Raw genomic sequence first — 18,771 nt, forward strand, 5'->3', positions numbered from 1 at the left:
CCCCGGGGACGCCTGTTTAGTGGCGTTGAAATGAAATGTGATAGAAGTAGGTCAGTTGTCGTCAGATAAAGGATGGCAGAATGTTTGCGTCAGCAGCGGATTCGGTGACCGGCATTGTAATGGCTCTGTACGAGCGCAGCACCTGGGGGAGAGTTTACGTGACGGGAATATAAAACACCTGGAGACGGCCAGATGAGGCTCCACTGTACCGGGAGGACGAAGTCTGACAATGGGCACTCCGCAAGCATGGATTGTCATGGTTCTTTTAAGGGGACACAAGTCCGAGCTCACATTTTTTTTTAATTTGTGTGTTCTAGGCTCAATATTTGCATACACCTATGGAGCTACCATATCCAAAACTGTAAGAAGGCAAAATGCTTAAAAAAAATTACAACTCAATTTTGAGTTAGGGTTAAGGCTAGGGTTAGGAATAGGGCTATGGCCAGGGTTAGGAATAGGGCTATGGCCTGGGTTAGGGATAGGGCTATGGCCAGGGTTAGGGATAGGGCTATGGCCCGGGTTAGGAATAGGAGCTATGGCCAGGGCTATGGCCAGGGTTAGGAATAGGGCTATGGCCAGGGTTAGGGTTAGGGTTAGGAATAGGGATATGGCTGGAGATAGATCTATGGCTAAAGGTTAGGGCTATGGTTAGAAATAGGGCTGTGGCTAGAGTTAGGGCTGGGGTTAGGAATAGGGCTATGGCCATGGCTAGCGTTAGGAATAGGGCTATGGTTAGAGCTAGGGTTAGGACTGGGGCTATGGCTAAGGGTGAGGATAGGGCTATGGCTAGAGTTAGAGCTGGGGTTAGGAATAGGGATATAGCTAGAGCTAGGGCTAGGGTTAGGAATAGGGCTAGGGTTAGGAATAAGGCTAGGGATAGAGTTAGAGCTGGGGTTAGGAATAGGGCTAGGGTTAGAAAAGGGGCTTCGGATAGAGTTAGGGCTGGGATTAGAAATAGGGCTATGTCTATAGTTAGGGTAAGGAATAGGGCTACAGGTAAGGTTAGGGCTAGGGTTAGGAATAGAGCTACAGCTAGAATTAGGGTTTGGAATAGGGCTATGGCTAGGGATAGGAATAGGACTATGGCTAGGGTTAAGGCTGGGGTTAGGAATAGGACTTTGGCTAGGGTTAGGGCTTGGGTTAGGAAAAGAGCTACGTCTAGGGTTAGGGCTGGGGTTAGGAATAGAGCTACGTATAGGGCTAGGGCTGGGGTTAGGAATAGGGTTAGGGCTGGGGTTAGGGCTGGGGTTAGGAACAGAGCTACGGCTAGGAATAGGACTATGGCTAGGGTTAAGGCTGGGGTTAGGAATGGGACTTTAGCTAGGGTTAGGGCTTGGGTTAGGAAAAGAGCTACGTATAGGGCTAGGGCTGGGGTTAGGAATAGGGTTATGGCTAGGGTTAGGGCAAGAGCTACGTCTAGGGTTAGGGCTGGGGTTAGTAATAGAGCTACGTCTAGAGCTAGGGCTGGGGTTAGGAATAGGGTTATGGCTAGGGTTAAGGCTGCGGTTAGGAATAGAGCTACGGCTAAGGCTAGGAATAGGGTTACAGCTAGGGTTTAGGCCAGGGTTGGGATCTTGCAGCTGGGATATTGCTGAAATCACCAGTGGAAGGTTTAGGGTTCGAGCTAGTGTTAGGGTTAAGGCTAGGGTTCAGACTAGGGTTAAGGCTGGTATTAGGGTTAGGATTAGAGTTAAGGTTGGAGATCCTGCAGCTGGTAATTTTATTAAAATCAAAAGTGACAGGTTTAGGACTAGAGTATATTTAGGTCTAGGGTTAGGGTAAAAATTATGGTAAAGGCTAGAGTTAGGACAATGTTAGGGTTAGGACTAGGGTTAGGACCAATTTTAGGGTTAGGACTAGGGTTAGGACCAATGTTAGGGTTAGGACTAGGGTTAGGACCAATGTTAGGGTTAGGACCAATGTTAGGGTTAGGACTAGGGTTAGGACCAATGTTAGGGTTAGGACTAGGGTTAGGACCAATGTTATGGGAAGGGCTAGGGTTAGGACTAGGGTTAGGACCAATTTTAGGGTTAGGACTAGGGTTAGGACCAAAGTTAGGGTTAGGACTAGGGTTAGGACCAATGTTAGGGTTAGGACTAGGGTTAGGACCAATGTTAGGGTTAGGACCAATGTTAGGACTAGAGTTAGGACCAATGTTAGGGTTAGGACTAGGGTTAGGACCAATGTTAGGATTAGGACTAGGGTTAGGACCAATGTTAGGATTAGGACTAGGGTTAGGACCAATTTTAGCGTTAGGACTAGGGTTAGGACCAAAGTTAGGGTTTGGACTTCAGTTAGGACCAATGTTAGGGTTAGGCTAGGGTCAGGTTTTGTGTTAGGGTTAGGGCTAGGGTCAGGTCTAGTATTAGGGTTAGGTTAGGGTCAGGTCTAGTGTTAGGGTTAGAACTAGGGTCAGGTCTAGAGTTAGGGCTAGGGTCAGGTCTAGGGTTAGGACTAGGGTTAGGCTAGGGTCAGGTCTAGTGTTAGGTCTAGTATTAGGGTTAGGTTAGGGTCAGGTCTAGGGTTAGGGCTAGGGTTAGGGCTAGGGTCAGGTCTAGTGTTAGGGCTAGGGTCAGGTTAGGGCTAGGGTCAGGTCTAGTGTTAGGGCTAGGGTCAGGTTAGGGTTAGGGACAGGTCTAGTGTTAGGGCTAGGGTTAGGCTAGAGTCAGGTCTAGTGTTAGGGTTAGGGCTAGGTTCAGGTCTCGTGTTATTGCTAGGGTTAGGGCTAGGGTCAGGTCTAGTGTTAGGACTAGTGTTGGGGCTAGGGTCAGGTCTAGTGTTAGGACTAGTGTTGGGGCTAGGGTCAGGTCTAGTGTTAGGGTTAGGACTTGGCTCAGGTCTAGATTTAGGGATAGGGTCAGGTCTAGTGTTAGGGCTAGGGTCAGGTCTAGTGTTAGGGTTAGGACTTGGCTCAGGTCTAGATTTAGGGATAGGGTCAGGTCTAGGGTTAGGGCTAGGGTTAGGGCTAGGGTTAGGGTCAGGTCTAGTGTTAGCGCTAGGGTTAGGCTAGAGTTAGGTCTAGTGTTAGGGTTAGGGCTAGGTTCAGGTCTCGTGTTATTGCTAGGGTTAGGGCTAGGGTCAGGTCTAGTGTTAGGGCTAGGGTCAGGTCTAGTGTTAGGACTAGTGTTGGGGCTAGGGTCAGGTCTAGTGTTAGGACTAGGGTTAGGTTTAGGGCTAAGGTTAGGACTGGGGTTACAGAGTCTGCAGGTGGCAAAATGTTGAAATCTCAAGCGGTAGGATCACTAAAGCCGGTCAGACAGATCGAAATGAGGGTTAGGGTCTGACACAGATCAGCCCCTTGCTGTAGCAAATCACATGGTGAGTGACTGCAAAGTTACAATGTAGAGCATGAATACTGGGGGAAAAGAGACTTAGGAAATGCTTTCTCCTGCCTGCAGCAGATTGATGACATCACCTCAGCCTAGCTAAAGTCACTGAATGGAGCTCAAGGACGATGGATTGTGCATGATAGAAGGTGAAGCTTTTCTGAAAAGTGATCCTGTTGCTGTATAAGTCGGAGGCAGTAAAAGACAGACGTCATATGACATACATCAGTGAATGTAAAGGGTTAACAAGCCTTGGTCAAGTCAAGGGTCCACTGATCCATGACTGCACACCTGACCAACCCTACAAAAAAAAAAAAAAAAAACGCAACTCTATGCAGACATATACATCTAAATGGACTCTAAGACGTCATTTTGACATGCAATTGGGGAAGGCGGCAAAAATACACGACTGAGCCACGTTTTTTCCACCCGACTGCCCCTCCTTAAGCTGCAGTAGGCAAAGGATGGGAGTGTTCAGATGCAGCAGGCATGGTGCTGCACGTACGGCGAGCCCACTGAACGCTACACATTCACATAAACACAGATTTTCTCAGCACTTTATGCTGGAATCTCACCAAGCGGTGACTCCGGGGACTATTTACTAAGACCAACGAAAAAACTGCTTGTCATTACTCAGCACATCTCCGACTCTCTGCATACATCCAATATGGCGGATATCAGAGCGCAGTGTGGAGACGGTGAAAAGTAGCACAGAGCACAAACAGGATTCAAAGAGATTTAAAAAGTCACCTTAAAAGGAGCATCTTCTCCCCCACCAAATAATCAATGACTCCAATAATAAAGACAAAGAAATGGACATCCAAGATTGGTGCAATCTATAAAAAGAGTTTTTCTCATCTTTGACAAAATACAGAGAGGATTTCTATTGGCCCAGAGCACCAGGAACTGTAAGAATGTAAAGATATCTAATTAATTCTATTAAAAATCAGATAACTTCATATTGGCCCTGAATGGTCACATGACTTCATCCTACTGCCAGCTTTCTCTACATTGGCCCTGGATGATCAAATGACTTCATCCTACTGCCAGCTTTCTCTACATTGGCCCTGGATGATCACATGACTTCATTCTACTGCCAGCTTCCTCTACATTGGCCCTGGATGGTCACATGAATTCATCCTACTGACAGCTTCCTTTACATTGGCCCTGAATGGTCACATGACTTCATTCTACTGCCAGCTTTCTCTACATTGACCCTGAATGGTCACATTACTTCATCCTACTGCCAGCTTCCTTTACATTGGCCCTGAATGGTCACATGACTTCATCCTACCGCCAGCTTCCTCTTCATTGGCCCTGGATGGCCACATGACTTCATCCTACTGCAAGCTTCCTCTACATTGGCCCTGAATGGCCACATGACTTCATCCTACTGCCAGCTTTCTCTACATTAGCCCTGGATGGCCACATGACTTCATCCTACTGCCAGCTTCCTCTTCATTGGCCCTGGATGGCCACATGACTTCATCCTACTGCAAGCTTCCTCTACATTGGCCCTGAATGGCCACATGACTTCATCCTACTGCCAGCTTCCTCTACATTGGCCCTGAATGGCCACATGACTTCATTCTACTGCCAGCTTCCTCTATATTGGCCCTGAATGGCCACATGACTTCATCCTACTGCCAGCTTCCTCTACATTAGCCCTGGATGGCCACATGACTTCATCCTACTGCCAGCTTCCTCTTCATTGGCCCTGGATGGCCACATGACTTCATCCTACTGCAAGCTTCCTCTACATTGGCCCTGAATGGCCACATGACTTCATCCTACTGCAAGCTTCCTCTACATTGGCCCTGAATGGCCACATGACTTCATCCTACTGCCAGCTTTCTCTACATTAGCCCTGGATGGCCACATGACTTCATCCTACTGCCAGCTTCCTCTACATTGGCCCTGAATGGCCACATGACTTCATTCTACTGCCAGCTTCCTCTATATTGGCCCTGAATGGCCACATGACTTCATCCTACTGCCAGCTTCCTCTACATTAGCCCTGGATGGCCACATGACTTCATCCTACTGCCAGCTTCCTCTACATTGGCCCTGGATGGTCACATGACTTCATCCTACTGCCAGCTTCCTCTACATTGGCCCTGGATGGTCACATGACTTCAACCTACTGCAAGCTTCCTCTACATTGGCCCTGAATGGCCACATGACTTCATTCTACTGCCAGCTTCCTCTACATTGGCCCTGAATGGCCACATGACTCCATTCTACTGCCAGCTTCCTCTACATTGGCCCTGAATGGCCACATGACTTCATCCTACTGCCAGCTTCCTCTACATTGGCCCTGGATGGTCACATGACTTCATCCTACTGCCAGCTTTCTCTACATTGGACATGGATGGTCACATGACTTCATCCTACTGCCAGCTTCCTCTACATTGGCCCTGGATGGTCACATGACTTCATCCTACTGCCAGCTTCCTTTACATTGGACCACGGATGATCACATGACTTCATCCTACTGCCAGCTTCCTCTACATTGGCCCTGAATGGTCACATGACTTCATCCTACTGCCAGCTTTCTCTACATTGGACATGGATGATCACATGACTTCATCCTACTGCCAGCTTCCTCTATATTGGCCCTGGATGGTTACATGACTTCATCCTACTGCCAGCTTTCTCTACATTGGCCCTGAATGGCCTCATGACTTCATCCTACTGCCAGCTTCCTTTACATTGGCTCTGAATGATTACATGACTTCAGCCTATTAAAGCTTCACCTACATTGGCCCTGAATGATCACATGACATCATAATACTGTCAGCTTCCTTTACATTGGCCCTGAATGATCACATGACTTCATCCTACTGCCAGCGTCCTCTACATTGGCTCTAAATGGTCACATGATATCACACGGCTAGCTTCCTTTATACCGCCACTTTCCTCATTGACCTTGAATACTTAAATAATATCCTCATATTGTTAGCTTTCACTACCCTGGCCCTGGAAGAAAACATGTCACCATCATACCGTCAATTTGCACTTCATCACACTGCCATGTTTCTCTACACTGGTCCTGACCAATCACTTGACATTATCATAATACCAGTTTTCTATACATTGACCCTTGCTGATTGCATGACTTCTACTAGCTTCCAACACATAGACCTGGAATCAAGACATCATTGTACTACATCATGCTGCCAGTGTTCATTACGTTGGCTCTGACCGATCACAAAATATTGTAATACCACCAGCTTTCATTACATTGGCACTAGCCAATCACATGACTAATACACTGCCAGCTTCTTCTGCATTGGCCATGACATGCTCATAATGCCAGCGCTAACTATAGTACATTCGCCCTGGCTAATCACATGACCATCACAATGTCAGCTTTCAATCCACTGGACCTGAATTATCACATGACATTATACTGCCTGTTTTTAAGACACTGGCCCTGGTGGATCATATGACATCATGTCGATATCTTCCATTACATTGGCTGATTACAAGACACCCCCAGACTTTCAGTATATTGGCTCTGAAGGACCACATGACAGCCAGTCATAGAGAACAATGGTGGCATTACCTGTCTGAGTCCTCTTTCACCACGAAGTACGGCGCTGAGTGGCGGTTTGATTTGAGTTGGTCGGAGCACTTCTCCCCTGTGTCCAGTTCCTGCTCCAGAGAAGAGCTGGTGCTGCCCTCTCGGCTGACATTACTGCCCCTCCCTGGGCTGTTCTCAGTAGAGGCTCGAGGTGACTCTGTGTTCTGTTTCAGGGTTTGCAGCTTAGCCAGCGGGATAATATCACAGTTTTGAGGCCGGTGCCATACAGTCCTCTGAGTACTGGCATTGTAATAGTAGAAGCGCGAGGTATTGGGGTCAAAAAGTTCCCACCATTGGTTCTCGTTGGTACGTTTTATCCGCACTCCAGAAGGCGGGTCCCACACGCACTCACCAGTGATGAGATTGGCATACATACACTCCCGTGTACGAGGCTCGATGATTTCCACCCATTCCAGCCTGGAAAATAAAGAACATTATGTTGTATTATGGATTCAATTAGCATTAAATAAAATAAACAATTCTAAAGAAAAAAAGCCTATTGTTTCTGGTAAAAACATAAAAGAAACATAGAAGAGTGCTCAAGACTAGGGCAGATTAGGTTCTTCAAGTCTCTCCTGATATGTTTTATCCTTCAGACCTTTCACCATTTTTGTTACCCGTCTCTGGACTCGTTCTATTCAAGATCTGTTTGTAAATGAGATCTCCAGAACTGGACACAGTATTCTAAATGAAGTCCAAATAAAGATCTATATAGAGCAGTCAACAGTGGGCATAGTTCCTGCAACTGGCACCGACAATAGGGCACTAGTCTGCTAACTGACAGCAACAATGGGTTACTATTCCTCTCATTGATACCATCAATGGGACACTATTCCTCCCATTGATACCATTGATGGGACAATATTCCTCCCATTGATACCATTGATGGGACACTATTCCTCCCATTGATACCATTGATGGGACACTATTCCTCCCATTGATACCATTGATGGGACACTATTCCTCCCATTGATGGGACACTATTCCTCCCATTGATACCATCAATGGGACACTATTCCTCCCATTGATGGGACACTATTCTTCCCATTGATACCATTGATGGGACACTATTCCTCCCATTGATACCATTGATGGGACACTATTCCTCCCATTGATAACATTGATGGGACACTATTCCTCCCATTGATACCATCAATGGGACACTGTTCCTCCCATTGATACCATCAATGGGACACTATTCTTCCCATTGATATCATTGATGGGACACTATTCTTCTCATTGATGGATTCCCATTGATCCCCATTGATTGATTCCAATTAATATCAACGATGGGACACACTTCCTCCTATTGATACAAACAATGGGGCACTTTTCCTCCCACTGACAATAATGATGGGGCACTACTACACTCCCTAAAACCAATCATGGGGCATTGTTTACTCCCACTGGAGGCAGGACATTTTCTTCTCCCACTGGCCACGGTCTGCACCCCCCCCCCCCCCTAAAGTTTAAAGGATAGTAATCTAGCACTTTGTTTAGAAACTTTGGAGACCCCTGATATAGAGGAATCAGGACCTCCTTCCTCCTGCTGGTGACCCCTCTAGTGATATAAAGATCTATATACTGTAGAGCAGTGGTCCTCAACTCCGGTCCTCGGGGCCCACTAACAGGCCAGGTTTTAAGTATTACCTTGGGGAGATGCAGACTAGAGTACTGCAATCAATGAGCAGCAAATGAGATCACCTGGGATGTAATTTAGTTATCTTGCAAACCTGGCCTGTTAGTGGGCCCCGAGGACCAGGGTTGAGGACCACTGCTGTAGAGGAATCAGGACCTCCATGTCTCCCGATGGAGACACCACCCCAATGATATAAAGATCTATATTAAGGAATCAGGACCCCTTCCTCCTGCTGGAAATCCCTCTAGTGCTAAAAAGGACTATATAGAGGAATCAGGACCTCCTTCCTCCTGCTGATCACCCCTATAGTTATATAAAGATCTATATAGAGGAATCAGGACCCCTTCCTCCTGCTGGAAATCCCTCTAGTGCTATAAAGATCTATATAGGAGGAATCAGGACCTCCTTCCTCCTGCTGATCACCCCTATAGTTATATAAAGATCTATATAGAGGAATCAGGACCCCTTCCTTCTTGCTGGAGATCCCTCTGATGATATAAAGATCTATAAAGAGAAAACTTTTCCCATTGCCAGGCCACGCTGTTTTCTCATTTTGAAATCATCTGAAATGAGCATCCCAAAATCGTATTGATTTTTTTAATTTTAAAGAGTGTTATTAGTTAAATGAAAAATTCCAAGCAAAAAATGAGAAATGAATGAAATAACAAAGAGAATGAGAAGATGAGATTAGCTTCTGATAATATGGTCATAATAAAAGCAGATCATGGGATAGATTGCTGTGGGTTGCAGACACAGGTCTACATTAAAAAATTGGCATTGTTCTCTAAGCACCGCAGCTCTTAGTACACACAATATAGAAGAATGACATATAGCTGGCATACACCATACCAAGCATACTTGCTTCCCAGCATACACCATAACCAGAATACACTATACCCAGCACACATCTTTCCATACCCAGTAATGCAATTCTTTTACTCTGCGTGATCCCTCTGCTATCCGCCATTCACCACTAAACATCAATCTGTACCATATACCTCCAAGTCACTCCACATTAACCCTTCGCATTCAGAGCAACCCTAGTCAGTGCATATTTTCCTGTTTATCACACACCTTGCAACCATCTATCAGGCACTTCCCTGGAACCCTTTACAATATGATTGCCAACCTCCTCTGATTGCTGGCACTTTCCCCATTTTGAAGGGTTGTCCCCAGCCAACAGATGTCCCCAGTGTTATAGCCTACTGTTATCTTGTGCTCCTGAGAAGCCATTTTAGTGACAGAACCAGTCACATATGTGTTGCAATCTTCTCTTGGCCTGGCTTTATTATGCCCTGCACAGCCATATTAGGGATGGCGCCATGGCTCTTAACCACTATCTGAACCGGAAGGATTTTCCCTCTTAATGACCAGCCCATTTTTTGTGAATCGCACTGCGTTACTTTAACCACTTTAACACCGGAGGATTTTCCTGCTTGACGTCCAGGCCACTTTTTGAAACTTGGCACTGCGCGACTTTAACTGACAATTGCGCGGTCGTGCAACGCGGTACCCAAAATAAATTTACGTCCTTTTTTTCCCACAAACAGAGCTTCCTTTTGGTGGTATTTGATCACCTCTATGCTTTTCATTTTTTGCGAAATTAATAAAAAAAGAGCGAAAATTTTGCGAAAAAATTGACATTTTCTACTTTGACAGTTAAAAAATATCCAATATATTACATTTTTGTCATATATTTAGGCCAAAATGTATTTAGCTACATGTCTTTGGCAAAAAAATTCTCAATGAGCGTATTTTTAACCGCTTTAAGACCGGAAGATTTTACCCCATTCCTGACCAGGCTATATTTTGCGATTCGGCACTGCATTACTTTAACGGACAATTGCGTGGTTGTGCGATGCTGCACCCAAATTAAATTGATGTCCTTTTTTCCCCACAAACAGAGCTTTCTTTTGGTGGTATTTGATCACCTGTGAGATTTTTATTTTTTGCGCTATAAACAAAAAAAGAGCGACAATTCTGAAAAAAAAAAAAAAACAATATTTTTCACATTCTGCTATATAACATTGCCCCCAAAAAAAATTTAAATCAAAATGTTTTAACATTTTAGGCCAATTTGTTTTCTGCTACATATTTTTGGTAAAAAAATAAAAATCGCAATAAGCGTATTTTGATTGGTTTGCACAAAAGTTATTGCGTCTACTAACTACAGGAAAGATTTATGTCATTTTTATTGTTTTTTTTTTTTTTTTTTACTAGTAATGGCGGCGATCTGCGATTTTTAGCGGGACTGCGACATTGTGGCGGACAGATCGGACCCCTGACTGACATTTTTTACACTTTTGGGAGTACCAGTGACATTACTACAGTAATCAGTGCTACAAATATGCTCTGTTACTGTACTAATGACACTGGCAGGGAAGGGGTTAACATTGTGGGCAATCAAGGGGTTAAATGTGAGCCTAGAGGAGTGATTCTAACTGTATGGGGGCAGGGCTTGTGAAATGATCATAGAGACCTGTGTTCCTATATAGAAGGATCAGTAATCATTCCAGAGAGAAGAACGGTCAGATGTATTTACAACATCCGACCGTTCTTCTCTCTCAGCGGGGAGCGATCGTACATGGCCGGCAGCAATCGGAGCTGTCTGCCCGCTGCATCAGAGTTCCCACTGACGAGTGGGGGCAGGAGAGCGCTGGTGGCGTGCATTCACCCCCTAGCTGCAGGCGCGCGACCAACGTATACCTACGTCGGTTTGCGCAGGAGGGCCACCGCAGTTAAGCGGACCGCAGCCGCAGTCCACCCAGTGCGAAAGGGGCCTAAATCACATTTTAGTTCTTGAGTTTGGATACAATTTAGGTTCAAGGCTTCATCAGTTTTGGCTGGAGTGTCCCTCCAATTGCACCCCTGCAGTGATATTCTCCTCCGGGTCCCTCATTTCTGTTTGGGTTCTACAGCCCAAATCCCATTTTTATTCTGGGAGGAATTAATGATTACAAATGATCCAATCTGAATGATGAATTTGACGCGCTGCGTGGGTAAGGAGCGATGCCGAGCGGTGGCAGTTGATTGAGGCGTCTAATTTTGGCAATCTGACGCTGGATGTCGGGAATTCGTATAACTGGAGACAATCTCTGTACAGGCGTTCTCACAGAATCCGCTGAGCGGAACAATTGTCTTCTGTCTTCATCCAAAACCGCCTCTGCTGGAGCGAGGCAGGATCTATGCGAGGACAGGAGAGTCTCACGTGGAGTCACATGTGGCAGAGAAGAGAAGAAGTGACAAGCATCCGCCGTCATGCAGAAGGAGAGACCTCGTCCACTGACATAAACCGCACTTTCTGATATTATTTATTACTGACCAGACAAAACATGACAGCCGGGCTGGAAATAACGTGACTTCCGAAGTCAGCAATAACCTTTCCAGCACCGGGATCCTGGCTTCAATCCCGGTCTCTGATTAGATGTTCTTTTCTTGTCAGTGTGCATTCCACAGACAACACACTGATGGTCAGCTCATTAGAGTGTAAGCTCCTCTGGTACAGAGATTGATGTGACTGTGGGGGAGGGGACATTAGAGTGTAAGCTCCTCTGGTACAGAGATTGATGTGACTGTGGGGGAGGGGACATTAGAGTGTAAGCTCCTCTGGTACAGAGACTGATGTGACTGTGGGGGAGGGGGCATTAGAGTGTAAGCTCCTCTGGTACAGAGACTGATGTGACTGGCTCAGTGTTCTCTGTACAGCACTGTGGTATATGTCAGAGCTATATAAATGTATAATAATAATAGTGTGTGACTCTGGGAGGACATTAGAGTGGCAGCTCTTCACACTATTATTATTATTATACATTTATATAGCTCTGACATATACCGCAGTGCTGTACAGAGATCACTGAGCCAGTCACATCAGTCTCTGTACCAGAGGAGCTTACACTCTAATGTCTCCCCACAGTCACTTATTACTATTATACCTTTATATAGCTTTGACATTTGACTGGCTCAGTGATCTCTGTACAGCACTGCGGTATATGTCAGAGCTATATAAATGTATAATAATAATAGTGTGTGACTGTGGGGGGCATTAGAGTGTAAGCTCCTCTGGTACACAGACTGATGTGACTGTGGGGGGACATTAGAGTGTAAGCTCCTCTGGTACAGAGACTGATGTGACTGTGAGGGGACATTAGAGTGTAAGCTCCTCTGGTACAGAGACTGATGTGAATGGCTCAGTGATCTCTGTACAGCGCTGCGGTATATGTCAGAGCTATATAAATGTATAATAATAGTGTGTGACTGTGGGAGGACATTAGAGTGTAAGCTCCTCTGGTACAGGGACTGATGTGACTGTGGGGGAGGGGACATTAGAGTGTAAGCTCCTCTGGTACAGGGACTGATGTGACTGTGGGGGAGGGGACATTAGAGTGTAAGCTCCTCTGGTACAGGGACTGATGTGACTGTGGGGGAGGGGACATTAGAGTGTAAGCTCCTCTGGTACAGAGACAGATGTGACTGTGGGGGAGGGGACATTAGAGTGTAAGCTCCTCTGGTACAGACTGATGTGACTGTGGGGGAGGGGACATTAGAGTGTAAGCTCCTCTGGTACAGACTGATGTGACTGTGGGGGGGACATTAGAGTGTAAGCTCCTCTGGTACAGACTGATGTGAATGTGGGGGAGGGGACATTAGAGTGTAAGCTCCTCTGGTACAGACTGATGTGACTGTGGGGGAGGGGACATTAGAGTGTAAGCTCCTCTGGTACAGAGACTGATGTGACTGTGGGGGGGAGGGAACATTAGAGTGTAAGCTCCTCTGGTACAGGGACTGATGTGACTGGCTCAGTGATCTCTGTACAGCACTGCGGTATATGTCAGATCTATATAAATGTATAATAATAATAGTGTGTGACTGTTGGGGGGGTTTAGAAATATTACCAGCTATGTGCTCTCATACTTTTCCTCTGCCTATAACCCCCCCATCCCCCCCCCCCCCCACACACCATCTCCCTGTCTGTGTAGTGACCTTGATATAAAGTCCTCCTGTCACTGAATACATTACAAGCATGTTCTTCCCCTTCAGGTCAAGGATTTTCCAGCATTACGATCGCTGTTCCTTCAATTAACCATTAGTCTGCCATGGACAGGTTCAGGACGAGCGGCTGATCAATTCTTTGCTGGGATTAAAATGCAGGAAATAAACTTTGAACGTTCATTAAAAGCAGCGTGTTCGATCGATATCTCCACTTAGTGATATGGGGGAAGGATCCACGCAGGGCAGATCCACAGATCAGGCAGAAACATCTCACAATATCACATTACAGGGATCTCTCATCCGGAGGGCCCATCGAGGAGAGGACACAGACTACCCAGGGGCCGATCCTTCGCTGACCCCCCCATGTGTGTGCGCAGTCTCTGCACTGGATAATGTGAGATCAATACATTAATAATAGATCAATAGGAATAGCTTGTACAGCGTGATAAACACAGACTACCCCATACTGCACACTATACAGAGGACGCCACGCTTAGGAAATGATGTTCAAGATTGATGAAGAACCCACAAGTGACAAGAATATAAAGAGCTCACAATCTCATATTTTCCTTCTGTATTGTAATTAATATTTTACATTTTTCCTTCGTTTTTTTTTATTTTTTTTATGGACAATGTAAGGCCTTGCAAGTGATGTCATCTCTGAGCTTCTCTATGCAATGCAGGCAGATCATGGCTGGTGGGAGGGGCCAGCAGGGGGCTGTACATAGATTCCTGAAACCAGCACCCTGCCTCAGTACTCAGTCCTGATGCAAGCAGTGGGCGGGCTCTTGGGAGGAGTTACCCAAACATTAAAATGCCTTGATGGGTGGGTGTCATTCTGGAGGAGTGGGCATTCCAAGGCGGGATGTGTTTGCATAGGTAACGCCCACATTTGATGCTGAGCCGCTATTACTGAAAGAACTGAAATCCAATGACTGAAAGGGGTGGGAAAGGGACAGTGAGGTTGGGGAGGAAAGGGCTAGATTAGTGTTTCTGAAGCAGAGTACCGTCTGGGTTCCCCTGGGGCACCACAAGCAGGGGACATAGTTTGCCCTGGATCAACATCAGGAGTTGTCATGGTGTGAGCAGGCCGGTCACCAGCACGATAACAACCAATGGCTCTGTGATGGGGGGGATTCTGACAGGGGCTCAGTGATGGGGGGACTCTGTGATTGAGGGGCTCAGTGATGGGGGGACTCTGTGATTGAGGGGGTCAGTGATGGGAGGACTCTGTAATTGAGGGGCTCAGTGATGGGGGGACTCTGTGATTGAGGGGCTCAGAGATGGGGGGGACTCTGTGATTGAGTGGCTCAGTGATGGGGGGACTCTGTGGTTGAGGGGCTCAGTGATGGGAGGACTCTGTGATTGAGGGGCTCAGTGATGGGGGGACTCTGATGTAATGATAGAACTCTGATGGGATAGAGAGGCTCTGATCTATTGGGGAACTCATGAATGGGGGGCATTTGATGTATATGTATAGGGGTGACTCTGATGTGATTGGGGCCTCTGATGTGATGGGGGGACCTCGGATGTGATGAGGAGTCTCTGATGTGATGGGACTTCTGATGTGATGGAAGGACCTCTAATGTGATGGGGAGACCTCTGGTTTGATGGGGAGACCTCTGATGTGATGGGAGGACCTCTGATGTGATGGGAGGACCTCTAATGTGATGGGGGGCCTCTAATGTGATGGGGGGCCTCTAATGTGATGGGGGGCCTCTAATGTGATGGGGAGACCTCTGATGTGATGGGGAGACCTCTGATGTGATGGGGAGACCTCTGATGTGATGGGGGCCTTTCATGTGATGGGGAGACCTCTGATGTGATGGGGAGACCTCTGATGTGATGGGGGGATCTCTGATGTGATGGGGCTTCTTATGTGATGGGGCTTCTTATGTGATGGGGCTTCTTATATGATGGGGGGCCTCTGATGTGATGGGAGGACCTCTGATGTGATGGGGGCCTCTAATGTGATGGGGGGCCTCTAATGTGATGGGGAGACCTCTAATGTGATGGGGGGACCTCTGATGTGATGGGGGGACCTCTGATGTGGTGGGGGGACCTCTGATGTGATGGGGAGAACTCTGATGTGATGGGGAGACCTCTAATGTGATGGGGGACCTCTGATGTGATGGGGGGACCTCTGATGTGATGGGGGGACCTCTGATGTGATGGGGGGACCTCTGATGTGATGGGAGGACCTCTAATGTGATGGGAAGACCTCTGGTGGAGGACCTGTGATGTGACAGGGAGACCTCTAATGTGATGGGGGACCTCTAATGTAATGGGGGACCTCTAATGTGATGGGGGGACCTCTAATGTGATGGGGGGACCTCTGATGTGATAAGGGAATCTTTGATGGGGGGGGGGGGGCTTGTTATGTGACGGAACCGAGACACCCTGACTGGGTATCTCCACCAAGAAGCTGCTTCCTAAGCTCTGGAACACGAGATCTGTGAATCTGGCCATAGTTACCCCAAGAACTAGACAGTACCAGTTTTGGAGTCAACCAGAATAAAAACTGTTTATTCAAAAACAAGCACAAAGAGATATACACTGTGGGCCAACACCCCCTCCCCCTTAGCAGCCAATCCACATACACATATACATCCAATATTAGGTTGATCTTAAGGCAGACAAAAACAATAGAACAATGGGATACAGGTACTTAAAGTGGAGTTTCACCCATTTTTAATAACTTGGATTACATAGATGTATGTAATCCTTTTTAAAACTACTTTTACCAATGGAAACTTTTTTTTTTTTTTGCTAGTAAATACCTTGTTTTCTTCTTTATTCATCCTCTCCTCACTTCTGGGTCCGGCCGCTGATCGGCGATTACGTCATTCGGCGATTCGCAGGGGGTGCTGGGATGTATCTCATGGGATGAAATCTCGCATTATTACACAGGAGTCCTGAGCTGTACTGTTTGTATTGAGGCTGTGCTCTGCCCCGCCTCCACCCCGCCTCCTCTGTGAGCTGTACTGTATGTATTGGATTGAGGCCGTGCTCTGCCCCGCCTCCGCCCGCCTCCTCTCAGTGAGGATAAAATGCTTTCAGTCTTCGCTCACTGAGAGGAGGCGGGGCTGAGGCGGGGCAGAGCACGGCCTCAATCCAATACATACAGAACAGCTCACAGAGGAGGCGGGGCGGAGGCGGGGCAGAGCACGGCCTCAATACAAACAGTACAGCTCAGGACTCCTGTGTAATAATGCGAGATTTCATCCCATGAGATACATCCCAGCACCCCCTGCGGATCGCCGAATTACGTAATTGCCGATCGGCGGCCGGACCCGGAAGTCAGGAGAGGATGAATAAAGAAGAAAATAAGGTATTTACTAGCAAAAAAAAAAGTTTCCATTGGTAAAAGTAGTTTTAAAAAGGATTACATAAATCTATGTAATCCAAGTTATTAAAAATGGGTGAAACTCCACTTTAAGTACCTGTATCCCATTGTTCTAGTAGTTTTAAAGGTGATTACATAGATCTAAAGCTACTAAAATGGGTGGAACTCCACTTTAACAATAACAAAACCCCACCTCACCTCACTATCTAGCAAGGGTCTATGAGACACTCCTGCAATATTCAAAGATTCTGAAAAGTAAAATTGTCTATCTCTATATATCTCTTGAGGGACATTGTCCCAAGCAAAAGAGCCCCTTCACTCTTTCAACACAAACCACACATATAGAACCCAGGATAATCGGGGTAACGGAAAATGCTGAGTCCAGTGTGGTTGTACAGTGAGTCTGATTGGTGCAGACCCAACTGGGGTTCTTGGTCACCCTGTGCCCCTAATAGACACAGGGTGACTTACACATAAGAGGGGACGGGGAAGCTGGACAAGGACAAGTAATCTGGGTTCTACGAGCCCCCCAACCAAAGTAACTCCTGTCACAACGTTTATTTAACTAAGGTGTTTTTTTATCCATCGTCCGGGGCTCTGGTTACTCATTAAACATTTACAATTTTTACTTGACTGGGGTGCCTCAAGATGACGGACTTTTAAAGGGTGCCAAGACTGATAAAAAGTTAAAAAAACACAGGGCTTGATGATGCTGGACGTCCTCCAGCCAGGAAATGAGGCGGGGCTCTATCTGACTTGCTGCAGCTTCTAATGCACATTGAGAGAAGCTCACAGTGTGCAGTGAAATCAGAGGAAGCGATTTCAGTCCAGGAGAGGAGCCGGTATAACTGTGCAAGACTGAAGATCAGATTTATTGTCCTCTCCATAGAAGTCTCTGCTGCCTCTCGATTAAGACTGACTGGCTCCTGGACTCTGCCAGCACCTCTCTTTGCCATATGAATGCAGCAGACACTGAAGTTGGACAGTTGGGTCTTCTCCTTTGTGGAAGACATGAATGTTCTCCATAGATTAGAAGGTGGGATGGATCTGATTGAAGAGAGGACTACGGGGTGAGCCCCGGACCTCCATCCCACGGCAGCTTTCTCTCCAGAATTACAGCCGGTAATGGAATTTAGACAGAGATTTTCTTTTGCTCCCTTTTCAACCTCCGGTGACTAGTTCACAATTTCTGATATCTGAGACGATTAAAATAGAATTCGGGGTAAATGGGAGCCGTGTAGGAAATCATAGAAAGGTCAGCCGGGTCTGATTGGAGTTCTGATGAAACGGAAACAGCGCAACAAAGAGCGAAAATAAGAGACAGACGAGGCAAGAGAAGGGAACAACACCCAATAGGATTACTGCGTCACACCTACAGCACTGCGGTATATGTCAGAGCTATATAATGTATAATAATAGTGTGTAACTGTGGGGGGACATTAGATTGTAAGCTCCTCTGGTACAGAGACTGATGTGACTGTGGGGGGACATTAGAGTGTAAGCTCCTCTGGTACAGAGACTGATGTGACTGTGGGGGGACATTAGAGTGTAAGCTCCTCTGGTACAGAGACTGATGTGACTGTGGGGGAGGGGACATTAGAGTGTAAGCTCCTCTGGTACAGAGACTGATGTGACTGTGGGGGAGGGGACATTAGAGTGTAAGCTCCTCTGGTACAGAGACTGATGTGACTGTGGGGGAGGGGACATTAGAGTGTAAGCTCCTCTGGTACAGAGACTGATGTGACTGTGGGGGAGGGGACATTAGAGTGTAAGCTCCTCTGGTACAGAGACTGATGTGACTGTGGGGGGACATTAGAGTGTAAGCTCCTCTGGTACAGAGACTGATGTGACTGTGGGGGAGGGGGCATTAGATTGTAAGCTCCTC

The 18,771-nt window shown here is 46.7% G+C and overlaps 1 protein-coding gene across 2 annotated transcripts in view; it reads right to left on the minus strand.

Annotated features, from left to right (window-relative positions):
- ARHGAP39 (Rho GTPase activating protein 39) overlaps window positions 1-18,771 on the minus strand; it is a 257,679-nt gene that overhangs the window by 199,726 nt on the left and 39,182 nt on the right. For both annotated transcript variants that reach the window (XM_082257586.1, XM_082257585.1), the window contains exon 2: window positions 6,895-7,329. In XM_082257586.1, the coding sequence (XP_082113712.1) occupies window positions 6,895-7,286 (392 nt within the window). In that variant the 5' untranslated portion in view covers window positions 7,287-7,329. The remainder of the gene's footprint in view (window positions 1-6,894; window positions 7,330-18,771) is intronic.

Source organism: Pelophylax lessonae (genome assembly GCF_965119305.1).
Source record: "Pelophylax lessonae genome assembly, chromosome: 5".
Classification (NCBI taxonomy): domain Eukaryota; kingdom Metazoa; phylum Chordata; class Amphibia; order Anura; family Ranidae; genus Pelophylax; species Pelophylax lessonae.